This window comes from Lepus europaeus, chromosome 7 (assembly GCF_033115175.1).
Source record: "Lepus europaeus isolate LE1 chromosome 7, mLepTim1.pri, whole genome shotgun sequence".
In the NCBI taxonomy this organism is placed as follows: Eukaryota; Metazoa; Chordata; class Mammalia; order Lagomorpha; family Leporidae; genus Lepus; species Lepus europaeus.
In genome coordinates this window covers 64,034,659-64,050,863 of record NC_084833.1, presented here as the reverse complement: position 1 = coordinate 64,050,863, position 16,205 = coordinate 64,034,659, and the positions used below count along the sequence as shown (strand labels likewise).

Below are 16,205 nucleotides of genomic sequence, written 5' to 3'. Positions count from 1 at the left end.
TAATATATACTAAACTAATCTTCTGTATATAAAGAGAATTGAAAATGAATCTTGATGTGAATGGAATGGGAGAGGGAGCAGGAGATGGGAGGGTTGCGGGTGGGAGAGAAGTTATGGGGGGGGGGAAGCCACTGTAATCCATAAGCTTTGGAAATTTATATTTGGAAATTTATATTTGTTAAATAAAAGTTAAAAAAAAATGACAGTTTAAAATTGTACCTTTGGGTCTATGGTACACTTTGAATTATGGCGCAAGGTGTTTCACTGCCCCTCCCACTTCCATGGCCTCCTTCTCTTGATCCTCCTCCTCCTTTTTGTCAGTGGATACTCAGTTGTTCTAATGTCACTATTGAAAATACTCTCCTTTCGCTATGTTCCATCTTTGTCAAAAATCAATCATCCACTTTTGTATGAGTCTCTTACGGGAACTTCTATTCTGTTATATTGATCTATTTATCAATCTTTCCACCAAGATCACACTGTCTTTATAATATATTTTAAAAACAGGCAGTGTTCTTTTTCAGAGTGATTTTGGCTATTCAGGCTCTTTGCATGTCCATATAAACTTCATAATCAGGTTGTCCACTTCTATTTTAAAAGTGATTTGGGTTACTTTGAATCTTTAAATGAATCTGAGGGGAACTGACTCCTTAATGTTGAGTCTTCTGACTCATGAACAAGTTATTTCTATGAATCTATTTAAGAATGTTTTAATTTCTCTCAAAAGTTTAGTATACATATATTTCATAATTTTTATCAAGCTTACTTCCCCCCGCCCCTCCCACCCAGGCAGAGTGGACAGTAAGAGAGAGAGACAGAGAGAAAGGGCTTCCTTTGCCGTTGGTTCACCCTCCAATGGTCGCCGCGGCCGGCGCACCGCGCTGATCTGAAGCCAGGAGCCAGGTGCTTCTTTTGCTCTCCCATGTGGGTGCAGGGCCCAGGCACTTTGGCCATCCTCCACTGCACTCCTGGGCCACAGCAGAGAGCTGGCCTGGAAGAGGGGCAACCAGGACAGAATCTGGCACTCCGACTGGGACTAGAACCCAGTGTGCTGGCGCTGCAGGCGAAGGATTAGCCTAGTGAGCCGCAGCACAGGCCTATCAAGCTTACCTTTAGCATATTATAAATCATGTACTTAAAATTCTTCAATTTCCATTTGTTCTTGCTGGTATATTGAGGCACTGGTTTCTATAGATTGATCGTAATCCTGAAAACCATGTTAAACTCACTTATTAGATACAGTAGCTTTCTTAGATTTAATTGTAGTCCACAAAAAAAATAATGTCTGCAGACAAAGTCAACTTTCATACCATCTTTCTGAAAGCTTTTCAAAAAGTTTTTATTTATTTATTAGAGAGAAAAGCAGAGAGCTAGAGTGAGAGCAAAACAGAAAGGAGAAAAAGATACCCAATCTTCTGATTTCCTCCCCAAATACCTGTAATGACCCTGGGCTGAAGCTGGAAGCCAGGAACTCAGTCTAGGTCTGCCACATGGTTTTCAGAATCTCAATTATCTGAGCCATCACTGCTGCCTCCCAGGGCCTGCATTAGCAGTAAGCTGGAGTCAGGAGCAGAACTGAGAATAAAACCCAGGTGCTCAATTTAGGAGCCAGGCATCTCAACCCTAGGCCAAATGCCTGCCCCTAGTACTCTCTCTCTAACTTGGATGACTTTTATTTATTTTTCTTGCCTTATTGCATTGGCTAGAATGTCCAGTGCACTACAGATATAAGTACTGAAGATGGAGGTCTGTCTCATTCCTGATGTTAGGAGGAAAGCACCTGGTCTTAATTGTTATGTGTAATGTTAGTGGTAGGTATCAGGTTGAGGAACTTGTCTATTATTTCTAGTTTGCTGAGTATTATTCTCAAGAACAGATATTACATTGTATCCAATGCTTTGTATTGTTGAAATGATACAGTTTTTCTTTCTATAATTTGCTAATATCATTAATTATACCGGTTGTTCTCATGACTGGGTTATATTATCAATTTATATATTGAACTATTTTTTATTGCTAAAATTTTTAAAAGATTTATCTATTTGAAAGTCAGTCAGTGTTACAGAGAGAAAAGGAGAGGCAGAGAGAGAGGTCTTCCATCCACTGGTTCACTCCCCCAATTGGCCGCAATGGCCGGAGCTGTGCCAATCCGAAGCCAGAAGCCAGGAATTTCTTCTGGGTCTCCCACATGGGTGCAGGGGCCCAAGCACTTTGGCCATCTTCTATTGCTTTCCCAGGCCTAGCTGAGAGCTGGATCAGAAGTGGAGTAGCCGGGACTCAAACCAATGCCCATATGGGATGTCAGCACTGCAGTTTACAATTTTCATATCTATGTTCATGGGGGACACTTATCTGCAGTGTTTTTATAATGTTTTTGATTTTGGCACCAGAGTAACACTGGTCTCACAGGACGTATTTGAAAATATTTTCAATTATCTGGAAGTTTGTAAAATTGATATTATTTTTTTCCTTAAATATTTGGTAGATTCACTAGTAAGCTATCTGGGCTTGGTGTTTGATGGAATATTTTTCACCTAATTAAATATTTTTAATAGAGTTACTCAAGTTATATATTTATTAAGTAAAATTTGGGCCAACGCCGCAGCTCACTAGGCTAATCCTCCACCTGCGGCGCCAGCACACCGGGTTCTAGTCCCAGTCGGAGCGCCGGATTCTGTCCCGGTTGCCCCTTTTCCAGTCCAGCTCTCTGCTGTGGCCCAGGAGTGCAGTGGAGGATGGCCCAAGTTCCTGGGCCCTGCACCTGCAAGGGAGACCAGGGTAAGCACCTGTCTCCTGGCTTTGGATCAGCGCAGTGCGCCAGCCGCAGCGCGCCAACTGCAGCAGCCATTGGAGGGTGAACCAATGGTAAAGGAAGACCTTTCTCTCTGTCTCTCTCACTGTCCACTCTGCCTGTCAAAAAAAATTTTTTTTAATTAATTAAAAAAAAAAAAGTAAAATTTGGATGCTTGTGTCCTACAAGGATTTTGTCTGTTTCTTCCATGTTAATTTATTGGCATGAAGTTGTTCACAATATTTTTATCCTTATGATCCTTTTAATATATGTGTAATAAATTCAGATATTGGCAATTTATTTCTTTACTCCTTTTTTCTTGATTAATCTGGCTAGAGGTTATCCATTTTATTGATCTTTTCAAAAAACCACTTTTAGATTTCATTGTTTTCCATTCACCTCCCCCCGTTCTGATCTTTGTTGTTATTCTTACAAATGTGCTCTTCTTTTTATAGCTTAAGCTAGAAGTTGAAGTCATTGATTCAAAACCTTTTTCTTTTCTATATTAGGTTTTTATTTCTGCAAATTCCCCTAAGTACTGCTTCCTGCTGTACTCCAGATTCTGCTATGTTGTGTTTTCATTTTTCTTCATCCCAAAAGATTTTACATTTTTGATTGCTTCTTTGACTCATAGATTATTTAGAAGTATGTTATTAATTTCAAATACTTGGAGACTTTCCAGAAACATTTTCGTTATTTGACTTCTAATTTAGTTCCACTCTGGTAAAAGAAAAAATCCTGTCTCGTATTCCTTTCAATTTATTTAGATTCATGTGGCACATGGAATAAAGCCACCACCTGCAATGCCAGCATCCCATTCTGGTGCCAGTTAAGTCCTGGCTGCCCCACTACCAGTCCAGATCCCTGCTAATGCACCTGGGAAAAGCGGCAGAAGATGGCACAAGTGCTTGGGCCCTGGCGATCTACATAGGAGACCTAGATAAAGCTCCTGGCTTTGGCCTGGCTCAGCCCTGGCATTGTGGCCACTTGGAGAATTAACCAGCAAATGGAAAACCTCTTTAATTCTTTCAAATAAAATAAATCAATCTAAAACAAACAAACAAAAAAGACCACTTTACCTAAGGAAACTTTAAGAAAGAGGGGCAATACAAATAAGCATTTGCTTACATTAAAAATATAAACAACAGGGGGCTGGCTCTGTGACATAGCGGGTAAAGCCGCTGCCTGCAATGCCGGCATGCCATATGGGCGCCGGTTCGAGACCCAGATGCTCCACTGTATGATTTATGATCCAGCTCTGCTATGGCCTGGGAAAGCAGTAGAAGATGGTCCAAGTGCTTGGGTCCCTGCACCCATGTGGGAGACCCAGAAGAAATTCCTGGCTCCTGGCTTCCGATCGGCACAGCCCCGGCCATTGCGGCCAACTGGGGAGTGAACCAGCAGATGGAAGATCTCTCTCTCTCTCTCTCTCTGCCTCTCCTTCTCTCTGTGTAACTCTGACTTTCAAATAAATAAAATAAACCTTTTAAAAAAAACTTCATATTTGACTAAAGTAAATACATACTTATGTTAACATTGGGTAGGAACAACAAAGTTCACGAAATAAAACAGCAATATAGAAGTCAAGTTTTTCAAAAAGCGAAATCACAAATCTGAACTGGGAATACTATGTTTTTTCTTAAAATGGGCATTTCTATATGTCATGTTCTGAAAAACTGCACACTAAAAATTACAAAGCTTGTGAGAATGAGCATTAGGAACTACTCACTCTTTTTTAGTAACAGGTCTAAAAACAGTAATTTGTACCCCAGGAGAAGTTTAGTATAGAAGGTAGCTAAATGCTGCCTTGGGGAGTTATGGAAAATGTACAAACACAACGACTGGAAATACCACCTTGCAGGTGTTAGAATAATATGAATCAGAATGGGGCTCTGATTCAGTGGGCTCCCGGGAAAGTGGACACAAGAGTAAGACTGCATCTAGAAACCCCAAGGCTGTTGGGTCAGCCCTGAGCTTTTTAGCAGTTAAGGGGAAAATATGGCTGGTCAAAGTTCTTCATTAAAAAAAAAAGCCAGCAGAGGGCCAGCGCTGTGGCATAGCTGGTAAAGCCACCACCTGCAGAGCTGGCATCCCATATGGTTGCTGGTTCAAGTCCTGGCTGCTCCACTTCCAATCCAGCTCCCTGCTATGGCCTGGGAAAGCAGTAGAAGATGGCCCAAGTCTTTGGGCCCCTGCACCCACGTGGGAGACTTGGAAGAAGCTCCTGGCTCCAGATCAGCCCAGCTCCGACTGCTAAGGCCAACTGGGGAGTGAACCAGCAGATGGAAGACCTTTTTCTGCCTCTCCTTCTCTCTGTGTAACTCTGACTTTCAAATAAATAAATAAATCTTTAAAAAAAAAAGCCAGCCAGCCAAAAAAAAAAAAAAAAAGTAATCATTTTGAAGCCTCTGGTAAATTAATGATTGATTATAAAACCAGTATCAGTAACATCTTCAGATAGAAAGCTAATGGGGAACTGATAAAAGATGGGTCAGGTCGAGAATCACACAAACATTACCTTGAAATTTTCAAATAATTCTCTGGAATAAACTCCATGATGAGATTAGAAAGAGGCTTTGTACTTTCTGGGTACTGTTAAACACTTTTTATAATGAACACGGTAATTGGAAAAATAAAAATTTATATTTAAAAAAATCCATACGAAGCCTTTAACACCTTCTTCCCAGAAACACATTTTTAAGAAAAAACTAGAAGAATCAAAAGAACAAAACTTGCTACTATGTTTAAAATTTTACTTTGCACAGAGCAGGCATTTAATCTTGTAGTTAAAGTGCTGGTTAAAACACCCATGTCCCACATCAGCGTATGTGGGTTTAACAACTGGCTCCAGCTGCTGACTCCAGCTTCCTACCAATGCAGATCCTGGCAGGCATCGGCGACGGCTCAAGTAAATGGGTTCCTGTCACCAACAAAGGGGATATGGATTGTGTTCCTGGCTCCCAACGTTGGCTCTGGCTCAGCTCTGATATTGTAGGCACCTGGAGAGTGAGCCAGCAGATGGCAGCTCGTCCTCTCTGTTTCTATCTTTCAAATGGATAAATACAAATTTAAAACACAAGCAAAATAATTCATCTTTCTGTAGGAGTACCTCATTAAGGAAAAAAACATAGGTAAGCATCCATACTTGGCCAGGGCTCCAGAGCTTCCCATGTGAGGCTGTTAGCAGGGCAAGTCTAGGGCTCCAAAATCCTCACACCCATTTCAGCTACAGCAACCCCACTCTGGACATATTTCATATATTAGAATTATGATTGGGGGGCTGGTGCTGTGACGTAGCGGGTAAAGCCGCTGCCTGTAGTACCGACATCCTATATGCACGTCAGTTCATGTCCCGGCTGCTCCTCTTCCTTTTTTTTTTTTATTTTTTTTATTTTTGACAGGCAGAGTGGACAGTGAGAGAGAGACAGAGAGAAAGGTCTTCCTTGGCCGTTGGTTCACCCTCCAATGGCCGCCGCGGTAGGCGCGCTGCGGCCGGCGCACCGCGCTGATCCGATGGCAGGAGCCAGGTGCTTTTCCTGGTCTCCCATGGGGTGAAGGGCCCAAGCACTTGGGCCATCCTCCACTGCACTCCCTGGCCACAGCAGAGAGCTGGCCTGGAAGAGGGGCAACCGGGACAGGATCGGTGCCCCGACCGGGACTAGAACCTGGTGTGCCGGCGCCGCAAGGCAGAGGATTAGCCTAGTGAGCCGCGGCGCCGGCCCCGGCTGCTCCTCTTCCGATCCAGCTCTCCACTGTGCCTGGGAAAGCAGTAGAAGATGGCCCAAGTCCTTGGGCCCCTGCACCCACATGGGAGACCCAGAAGAAGCTCCTGGCTTCAGACTGGTGCAGCTCCAACCAACCATTGCAACCAATTGAGGAATGAACCAGCAGATGGAAGACTCCCCCACCGCGCCTCTCTTCTCTCTGTATAACTCTGACTTTCAACAAAATAAATAAATCTTTAAAAAAATAATTACGGGCCGGCGCCGTGGCTCAATAGGCTAATCCTCTGCTTGCAGCGCCAGCACACCGGGTTCTAGTCCTGGTCCGGGCGCTGGATTCTGTCTCAGTTGCCCCTCTTCCAGGCCAGCTCTCTGCTGTGGCCCAGGAGTGCAGTGGAGGATGGCCCAAGTGCTTGGGCCCTGCACCTGCATGGGAGACCAGGAGAAGCACCTGGCTCCTGCCTTCAGATCAGTGTAGTGCACCGGCCGTGGCTCCCATTGGTGGGTGAACCAATGGCAAAAGGAAGGCCTTTCTCTCTGTCTCTCTCTCTCACTGTCTACTCTGCCTGTCAAAATAATAATAATAATAATAATAATTACGATTATGGATTTTTTGCAATAGTATTCTTCTAGTTAAAAAGAGATGGGCAAATGTAAACAGACTCCTAAAATCAGAAATAAAGGCTCTGTAAGAAAGCCACAGCATAGAAGTTAACTGATTACAGGTTACATGTCATTTTGAAAAATGGTCTGAGAACAAGGAGTCTGAATGCATTTTCAGGTTTCACCCAAGGATGCCCTAAACCATGAAGACCATCCAAGGATCCTAAGAGCCCCTGCCATAATATGTTAGAGTCAAAAAAATCTATATTATCTTTTTAAAAAGGGATTTATTTCTTTGAAAGTCAGAGTGACACAGAGACAGAGTTATCTTCTATCCTCTGGTTCAGTCCCAAATGCCTACAACATCCAGGACAGGGCCAGGCTGAAGTCAAGAAGTAGGAACTCCATCCTAGACTCCCATGTGAATGACGGGGCTCTAATATTTGGGCCATCATCCACTGCTATCGGAGTGCTGGTTTGAATCCTAGCTACTCTGCTTCCAATCCAGCTCCTTGCTAATGTGCCTGGGAAGCAGCAGATGATGGCTTAAGTGCTTGAGTCCCTGCCGCCATGTCAGAGACCCAAAAGGAGTTCTAGACCTTGGCTTCAGTCTGGCCAAGCTCCTGTTGGTGCAGCTATTTAAGGAGTGAACCAACAGATACTAGATCTCTCTCGCGGGGAATGAACCAACAGATATATCTCTTTCTGTCACTCTGCCTTTCAAATAAACCTAAAAAATAATAATGAATCTAAAAGAAAAAAAAATAATTACTATCACTGGGCAGGTGTTGGCCTAGCAGTAAAGTCACTGGTTAGGACACCTGGCCAGAACAGAGTGCATGGGTTCATTCCCTAGTTCTAGCCCCTAATTCCAGCTTCTTGCTATATGGACCCTAGGAGGCAGACGTGATGGTTCAATTAGTTGGGTTCCTGTCACTCATGTTAAGAGACCTGAAATGAGTTCCCAGTTGCAGAATCCTGGTCATTGTGGACATGCTAGGTGTGAACCAGTGGATGGGAGCTGTCTCCCATCTCTTAAAATAAATAAATAAATAAAATTTGCCATCATCTAGTAAAGACAAAGCTGCAGGAACAAGAAAAGGAAACCGCAGAATAAAAAGAACCTCCAAGAAAATTCACAGTAAAAGGTTAGCAGAGGCTTATGCAGATCTCAACAAGCTCCTTGAAAAGTTCAAAAACATGGACCCCAATACCAAAAGGTATTCCTTATAGAGAGGAATGTTCAGGGTACATTATCTACTTACAAGCAAATCTTTGATGAAAAAATAAACAAATCAAGCAAACCACCATGGACACATTTGTGAAATGAGTGACACCCCCCCAAAAGGAAAGGCCCCAGGCAGGTCCATCTGAAAGCATCGGGAAGGCACTGTTTTCCTAGGAGATGACAGATCCATGCGTGTTTTTTTCTCTGAAGACTTTCCAGTGGGACAAGATGTGCAGGTGGAAGAGACGTAATATGGATGGTCCTGACCTTGTGTAGGCATGGGCTAATATGTATGTTTGTCTAAATTTTTAACAAAAAAGTTAGAAAAGAATATTAAGAAAATATTTTTATGTAGCTGTATGATGCGCTTTAAGCTAAGTGTTATTACCAGTCAAAAAGCTTAAAAATTTAAAAGCTTATAAAGTAAAAAGGTTACGGGCTGGCACTGTGGCATAGTGGGTAAAGCTGCTGCCTGCAGTGCTGGAATCCCATATGGGTGCCGGTTCGAGTCCCGGCTGCTCCACTTCCAATCCAGCTCTCCGCTATAGCCTGGGAAAGCAGTGGAAGATGGCCCAAGTCCTTGGGCCCCTGCACCTGCGTGGGAGACCCGGAGGAAGCTCCTGGCTCCTGGCTTTGGATTGGCTCAGCTCTGGCCATTGCGGTCAATTGGGGAGTGAACCAATGGATAGAAGACCTCTTTCCCTCTCTCTCTCTCTCTCTCTGCTTCTCTCTCTGTGTAACTCTGACTTAAAAAAAAAAAAAAAAAGTAAAAAGGTTACAGTAAGTTAAGGCTAATTACTGAAATAAAATATGCTTTCATAAATGCAGTGTTATTTGAGGATACAAGGTTGATAAAGCCTACAGCAGTGACAGCAATGTCGTCATTTTTTACACTCACTCACCACTCACTGACTCACCCATTGCAACATCCACTCCTGCCAGCTCCTTTCATAGTAAGTGTCCTCTAAAAGTAAATCATTTTTAAACCCTTTCATACTGTATTTTGACTGCACCCTTTCTGTGTTTAGATACATAAGTAGTTACCACTGTATCATAACTGTCTGCAGTATTCAGCACAGTAACATGTTATACAGGTTTGTGGCCTAGGAGCAGCAGACTCCTTCCTGGGCATGTAGCAGGCCATGCTATTCAGGTCTGTGTAAGTACACTCTGTGACGTCTGCACAATGACAAAAATACCTAACACATTTCTCAGAACATATCTCAGTGTTAACCAATGTATGATTGTATCTTATCCTCTGGGTTACCAAATAGCTTGTCAACAAGGAAAAGAATATTCTGGCTAGCAAATGTTCGGATCTGATCCCACTGGCAGTTTTGTTTCTCCTTGTAAACTACTAGACATTCCAGTTTTAAATTCCACATGTTTGGGACTCTATTGCTAAAAAAACAAATCCAGTGAGTACTTTAGCAAATAAGGTTTTTTTTTTTTTTTTTTGAGAAAAAAAAAAGGAAGCAGAAAATTTAAATTAGTGGCTATCTGAAGAGAGGTCCTGATCCTTGAGCCAAGTCCAATGGGACTGGTGGTGGCAGAAGCAAAAGATAGGAGGCTTGAGGAAATGAAAACACAGGAAGTATGCCTTCCTCCAGGAAAGAAACCAGAAGGGGAATTTTTAAAGAACAAAATATCTCAGCAGAGAGCTTCTGGTGCCCACCAAAGAATGAAAGTAACAGAATGATTCCTGGGCCCAAGAGGATGTGGAAGCTAAGAGAAAGTCAGCAGGCCCAAGACAGCTTTGTAATTGGGATGGTGAAAATGTAGCAGTGACCTGTGCTGATGGATGATTAGATACTAGAGAGGACTATAAAAAAGATAATGCAGAATGAAGTTATTCCTAGCTCAGGTCTCTGCATTCACTCAGCTCCCTGTCAATACCTACTATCTCTCAGCCACTTAAGACACAGCTTACCAAAATTAATTTTTTTTTAAAAAATGTCGTTTCTGACACCTGGGTTTGTGGCTTGAAATTTGAATAGACAACTATTATTGTTCCAAATATATCTTCAAGCGGAAGAAAAAGCTATAAGGAATAATAGAAGCATGACCTCACGTCTTGTTACTTAGAAAACTGTGTAATGACGACACACTTTCTACATCACAGCCAAGATACTATTACTTAGACTTTTCAATCGCTTTTTGGCCTTTTGGCTAAGATCAAGTGTAGACTTCTAAGAGTCTGAGTCAGTCTAACAATGGAAAATAATCATCTCCTTCAAGCAGCTTTTAAAAACAGCTGTGTCATGAATCTTGTTTTTTTCTCCCCTTGTGTTAAGTTATAAACACTGTTCTTTGCTCAGACACATAGACGCTCACTCTAAGATTCTGAGAACTTACAGAATGTCCATTCTGTATGAGACTGCCGGATACCAAGTAGGTGACGTGCAGCTGAGCTCCTGAATTTTCCTTTCGCTTCCTTTCAACATAATCATACAGCATCCTGTTCCAAAGAAAAGAAGGTACATGCAAGTCATTAACATGAGTTTTTATCTCATCAACTCTTAACTCATACCTTGAAACTTAGATCTATGAAATTGATACTCCACCAAATTTCTAAACAATTTACTGCCCAGTCTATGGACAGTTTAGAAAGGTACGGACATCAGATAGAAAATGGAGATTTCAATTCCCATCTATACTGAGCTGGTGGTGACCCAGTAAGGAGAGAAAATAAATTTAATAATAGACCAAAAGGGAATGAATCTGTATTAAAACAATGGCAATGAAGGGCTCTTCAAAAAGTTCATGGAAAAATGGAATTAAAAGGTAAGTTTATTGGGGCAGTACTGTGGTGTAGAAGGCTAAGCCTTCGCCTGTGGTACCAGCAGCCCATATGGGCACTGGTTCAAGTCCTGGCTGCTCACGTACTTGGGCCCCTGAACCCATGTGGGAGACCCAGAGGAATTTCCTGGCTTCAGCCCGGCCCAACCCCAGCCACTACGGCCATTTGGGGCGTAACCCAGCAGATGCAAGAATGATATTCTCTCTCTCTTTCTCTCTCTCTCTTCTATCTCAAATAAATAAATAAATCTTCTAAAAAAAGTAAGTTTATTTTGGTGCAAAAAAGCCTTGAAATCCGTGCATTTTTTCATAATATGCATTCTCCAAGAACTTTTTGAAGACCTCCTCATACAATGGACACAAAACTCAATCAAGAATAAAGTTACTATGTGTTATCTTATGTATGTTAGCTGATTTTTCCAAGCTTCCCAATATCCTGAGGTATAAAACAGGGCTGTATAAGATTAGTGATTCTCTTAACCTGAGATTCCCAAGGTTCTCTACAATCCTCAAATCCCAAAGTATCAGCAAACATATGTGTGCTTCTTTCAGAGGGGCTGATTCAGGGTTTTCAACAGTTTCTAAGAGTTCATTATTCCAAAACATCAAGAACTACTCTGTACATAATGACAAATGCCCAACTCTGAAATTCCAATTTTATGTTTACTTAGATCCAACAGTGTTTTGGAACTGTGGAATGTTAGCTGCTTACTCTCACTGCCCAGTATTCAGACTACGCATTAACCTGAGAGGCCAAGCACTAAATACAGGAACAATGTGGCTTCTAATAAAATCTCTAAATTCATGCTTAGCCCTATGATCCAGCAAATATCAGAAGTTGGCTCCCCTCAGTCATTTACAGTTCAACTATTAAAAAAAAAAAAAAAAAGATACCAAGAAACATTTCCTGAGCCTCTAAAAGATGTCAGATTCCAGCCAAAGACAGCTAGAAATGCCAAAATCCCAAGAGAAACTCAATCTATACGACTGATTGCTTTCTTGAAGTGAACCCTCCTAGCTTCCATGAACCCCACCAACAGTCTCCACTCCAATGCTATGCTCAGACTTCTCTGCTTCCTTCCTCTTTAACTGCTGGTGCTGTCTTTAGCTATCTTTTCACTCCATGAATAACAGGGACCCACCACCTTGGTTTGCTTGGGTCAGTGGGGCTTCCTGGAACATCAGACATGGTTAGTCTCCCTACCATTTCTTCACCTTGGTCTATTTCATTCATCCCCATGGTCTCCTCTATCCCTGACAACACCATCATCTGCTCAAATTACTTAAGCCAGAAATCTGGGAGTCATTATTCTTCACTCCTCCCTATGCGGGGAGTTGCCAAGTCTCATCAGCTCTCCCTCCCAAGTAATTCTTGATTCCATGCCCTTCAAATCTCTTGACTGGACCATTTCAATTCCAAATGTCAATTCCCCTTCTTCCTCCCACTTTTCATTGTGCATGATGTTGCCAGAATGAAGTTTTAAAAATACAAATCAAGTCACTCAGTCAATAAAAATTCTGGGTGGCTACTTTATGTTCAATGCCATGGGGATACAGCAGTGAACAAAGCAAAGTTCCTACCCTTTCAGAGATTACATTCTGGAAGACAGAGATTAAAAAAAACAAATAAGTAAGTGTACTTGCACAATCTGGGTTGGTGGTAAGTCTATGAAAAAAATTAAAGCAAACAGAGTACACAATAAGAAGTTTTGCAATTTACATAAAGTGACTAGGGAAGATTTCAAGAGCAGAGTCCTATAGGAAGTAAGAAGGCCACCAATTGGTTCTTTGGGGAGGGAAATATTCCAGAGAAAGCAGCAAACACAGAAGTTCTGAGGCAAGACTGTTAGCAAGGTCCTGGGAACAGAAAGGAAATCAGTGCTGAAGCAAAGCAGAGAGGGAACCAGACCCAGAGGGCTCTGTGGCCACTGTAGGAAGCCATGAGAATTTTTAGAGAAGTAACATGACGTCATCTTTAAGAGGGATCCTTGACTGCTGTGTGCACACATTGACCATGGAAGGGCAAGAGAAAGCAAGGAGAAGACCAAGCTCAACATGATGGGGGCTCAATCAGGGCAGCAGCAATGGAGATAGTGGATCAATTCTGGGTATATCTTAAAGGGAAAAGCATGATTTGCCAATGGACTGATTGTGAAGTGTGAGAGACCGAGGAGGCAAGGATGACTAAACTATGCAATTCAAGGAAGCAGCATTCACAGAGACAGGGGACAGCAGAAGCTGGTGGTGCAGGTAGAAATCAGGAGATAGTTTTTGGCATGTGTTAAATTTGAGATAATTAGCGTTGAAAAGTGGCTGGCTCAATAATACTGATCTGCAAAATTTCAGTGGCTCCCCGCCCGGAAGGATCCACTTCAAATTCCCAACAATGGCAGTAAGACCCTTCTTATCCTGCACCCTGTATGTCTCACATTCCCTGACTCCCCTATGTTAAGCATTCTGCAGTACCCCTGGCTCATTTGTCTGTGTCCCTCCTTCTGCCTGCAATGCTCTTCTCAGGCCTCATCCACCTAATTCCTCATGAAAACAGAAGCTCTATCATCATCTCCTATGTGACGCCTTCCCTCACCCCCACTGCAAGCAAGGTTCTCGACCTTCCAAGCTCTAACAGAACTTACCCCAACCTCATTACTGCAGCACTTAAAATTATTTACTTAGTTTTCTTATGTAGCATCCCCACTAGACTATAAGAATAAAAACATGCCCTATTCAGCATTTTTGTTGATTTCTCCACCTTGCCTCTATAGTGTTTCCTTCTACTGCATCAATTATGTTAGAAAGACAAATAAGGTAACAGACTCAGGAACACGCTGGTGTGTTTATACTAGTTAGGACCATACTGGGAGGAGACATGATAGGCAGGTACCACACCAAAGACACTCTCAAGTTAACTGTCCAAATGTACCGCCTTTATCCCAAACTCAGACCTTTGCCTATATCACCACAGTGATTGTTTCCCATGCCTTTGTTGCAAATAAATCCCTTGTTCTTCTCTTTATTAACAAGATCAAAGTAAACTTTAAAAAATAATTTCTGAGTACTTTTTGAAGCTCTTAGATGCACTTTTCTAATTTAATCAAGTCAAGCATTTTACCGGTGATATGGAATTTCTTAAATAACAATATATATATGATTTTTAAAGGTACACTTCCGGCCAGCGCCGCGGCTCACTAGACTAATCCTCCGCCTGTAGCGCCAGCACACCGGGTTCTAGTCCCAGTTGGGGTGCTGGATTCTGCCCCAGTTGCTCCTCTTCCAGTCCAGCTTTCTGCTGTGGCCCGGGAAGGCAGTGGAGGATAGCCCAAGTCCTTGGGCCCTGCACCCACATGGGAAACCAGGAGGAAGCACCTGGCTCCTGGCTTCGGATCAGTGCAGCACTGGCCGTGGCAGGCATTGGGGGGTGAACCAAGGGAAGGAAGACCTTTCTCTCTGTCTCTCTCTCTCTCACTAACTCTGCCTTTCAAAAAAAAAAAAAAAAAAAAAGATACACTTCCTACATGATTAGAGGTTCTCACTTTATTAATTTACCTTGCAAATTCCACACACAATTCTTTCCAGGACAAGTACTGTACATAGCCATACAGCCTTCCCTAGCCTAATTCTTTCACAACTTTTTTTTTTTTTTTAAAGACTTATTTATTTATTTGAAAGTCAGAGTTACACACAGAGAGAAGGAGAAGCAGAGAGAGAGAGGGAGGTCTTCCATCTGCTGGTTCATTCCCCAGTTGGCCAAAACGGCTAGAGCTGTGCCAATCCAAAGCAAGGAGCCAGGAGCTTCCTCCAGGCCTCCCATGTGGTTGCAGGGGCCCAATGACTTGGGCCATTTTCCACTGCTTTCCCAAGCCACAGCAGAGAGCTGGATTGGAAGAGGAGCAGCCAGGACTTGAACCAGCGCCCATATGGGATGCCACTGCAGGTGGCAGTTTCACCTGCTATGCCACAATGCCGGCCCCCACAGCATTTTTACAATGTGAAATTATTTTGTTCAAATCAATGAGGGTTGAGACTCTAACTATCAAGTTTACCATTTTATGAGTCTAAAGTAATGCTAAAAACATAAAAGAACTGGGGGGAATAGAAAGTCCTAGCCAATGGCCAGCATCAGCTGCCAGATGTGTACAAAAAAATGCACTCAGATGACTGGGTTCCAGTCATTGAGACTTCCCAGAGGAAATACCTATAAGTTATTCCCTCTGTTCCCTGTCCAAATTCCAGACCATTAAGAATCCATGAGAATAAAATGGTTGTTTCCAGCCACTATTTACACATTTCAATGTTCATTTAAAAATTAGTTTGAGGGAGCCAGCGCTGTGGCGCAGGGGGTTAACACCTCGGCATCCCATATGGGCGCCGCTTGGAGAACCGGCTGCTCTACTTCCAATTCAGCTCTCTGCTATGGCCTGGGAAAGCAGTAGAAGATGGCCCAAGTCCTTGGGCCCCTGTACCCACGTGGGAAACCCAGAAGAAGCTCCTGGCTCCTGGCTTCGGATCGGCACAGCTCCGGCAGTTGCGGCCATCTGGGGAGTGAACCAGCAGATGGAAGACCTCTCTCTCTCTTTTTCTCTTTCTCTGTCTCTCCCTCTCTCTCTGTGTAACTCTGACTTTCAAATAAATAAATAAATCTAAATAAAAAAATTAGTTTGAGGCTTACTTCTTTGCTGAGATGCTCATCTGGCCTGCCAGGTGTATTCTCTTCATTAAACTTTGCCAGCATGCATATTGTTACTCTCACTTCTGAACTCCTTTTCTTGTCCAAAGACAAGGACCTCTGACCCTGCTGTTGCTGGTGACATATTTTTGGCAGAGCTAGCCAGGAGAAGACAAGAGCCACAAATACAAGCCACCCAGCTCCAGATGATCAAGAGTCAGGAGTCCCAACCTATCCTGCTGGACCATGTGACCAGCCCGCTGGATCACACAGGACAGTCTTTTTCCAGGCCACCTCCAAACACCACAGGACAGCAGCAAGAGAAGAAAACCAACACCAGTAATACCAGTTCTACGCCACCCATACACTAGCCCAAAGAACCTACAGAAGACAGAC

At 42.8% G+C, this 16,205-nt stretch overlaps 1 protein-coding gene across 5 annotated transcripts in view; it reads right to left on the bottom strand.

Annotated features, from left to right (window-relative positions):
* The window catches only part of POLD3 (DNA polymerase delta 3, accessory subunit), a 63,799-nt gene that overhangs the window by 42,577 nt on the left and 5,017 nt on the right, over positions 1-16,205 (bottom strand). For 4 of the 5 annotated variants that reach the window (XM_062196708.1, XM_062196709.1, XM_062196710.1 and 1 more), the window contains exon 3: positions 10,700-10,802. The exons of the other annotated variant lie outside the window; for it this stretch is intronic. In XM_062196708.1, coding sequence (XP_062052692.1) covers positions 10,700-10,802 — 103 coding nt within the window. The remainder of the gene's footprint in view (positions 1-10,699; positions 10,803-16,205) is intronic. 5 annotated transcript variants of the gene reach the window in all.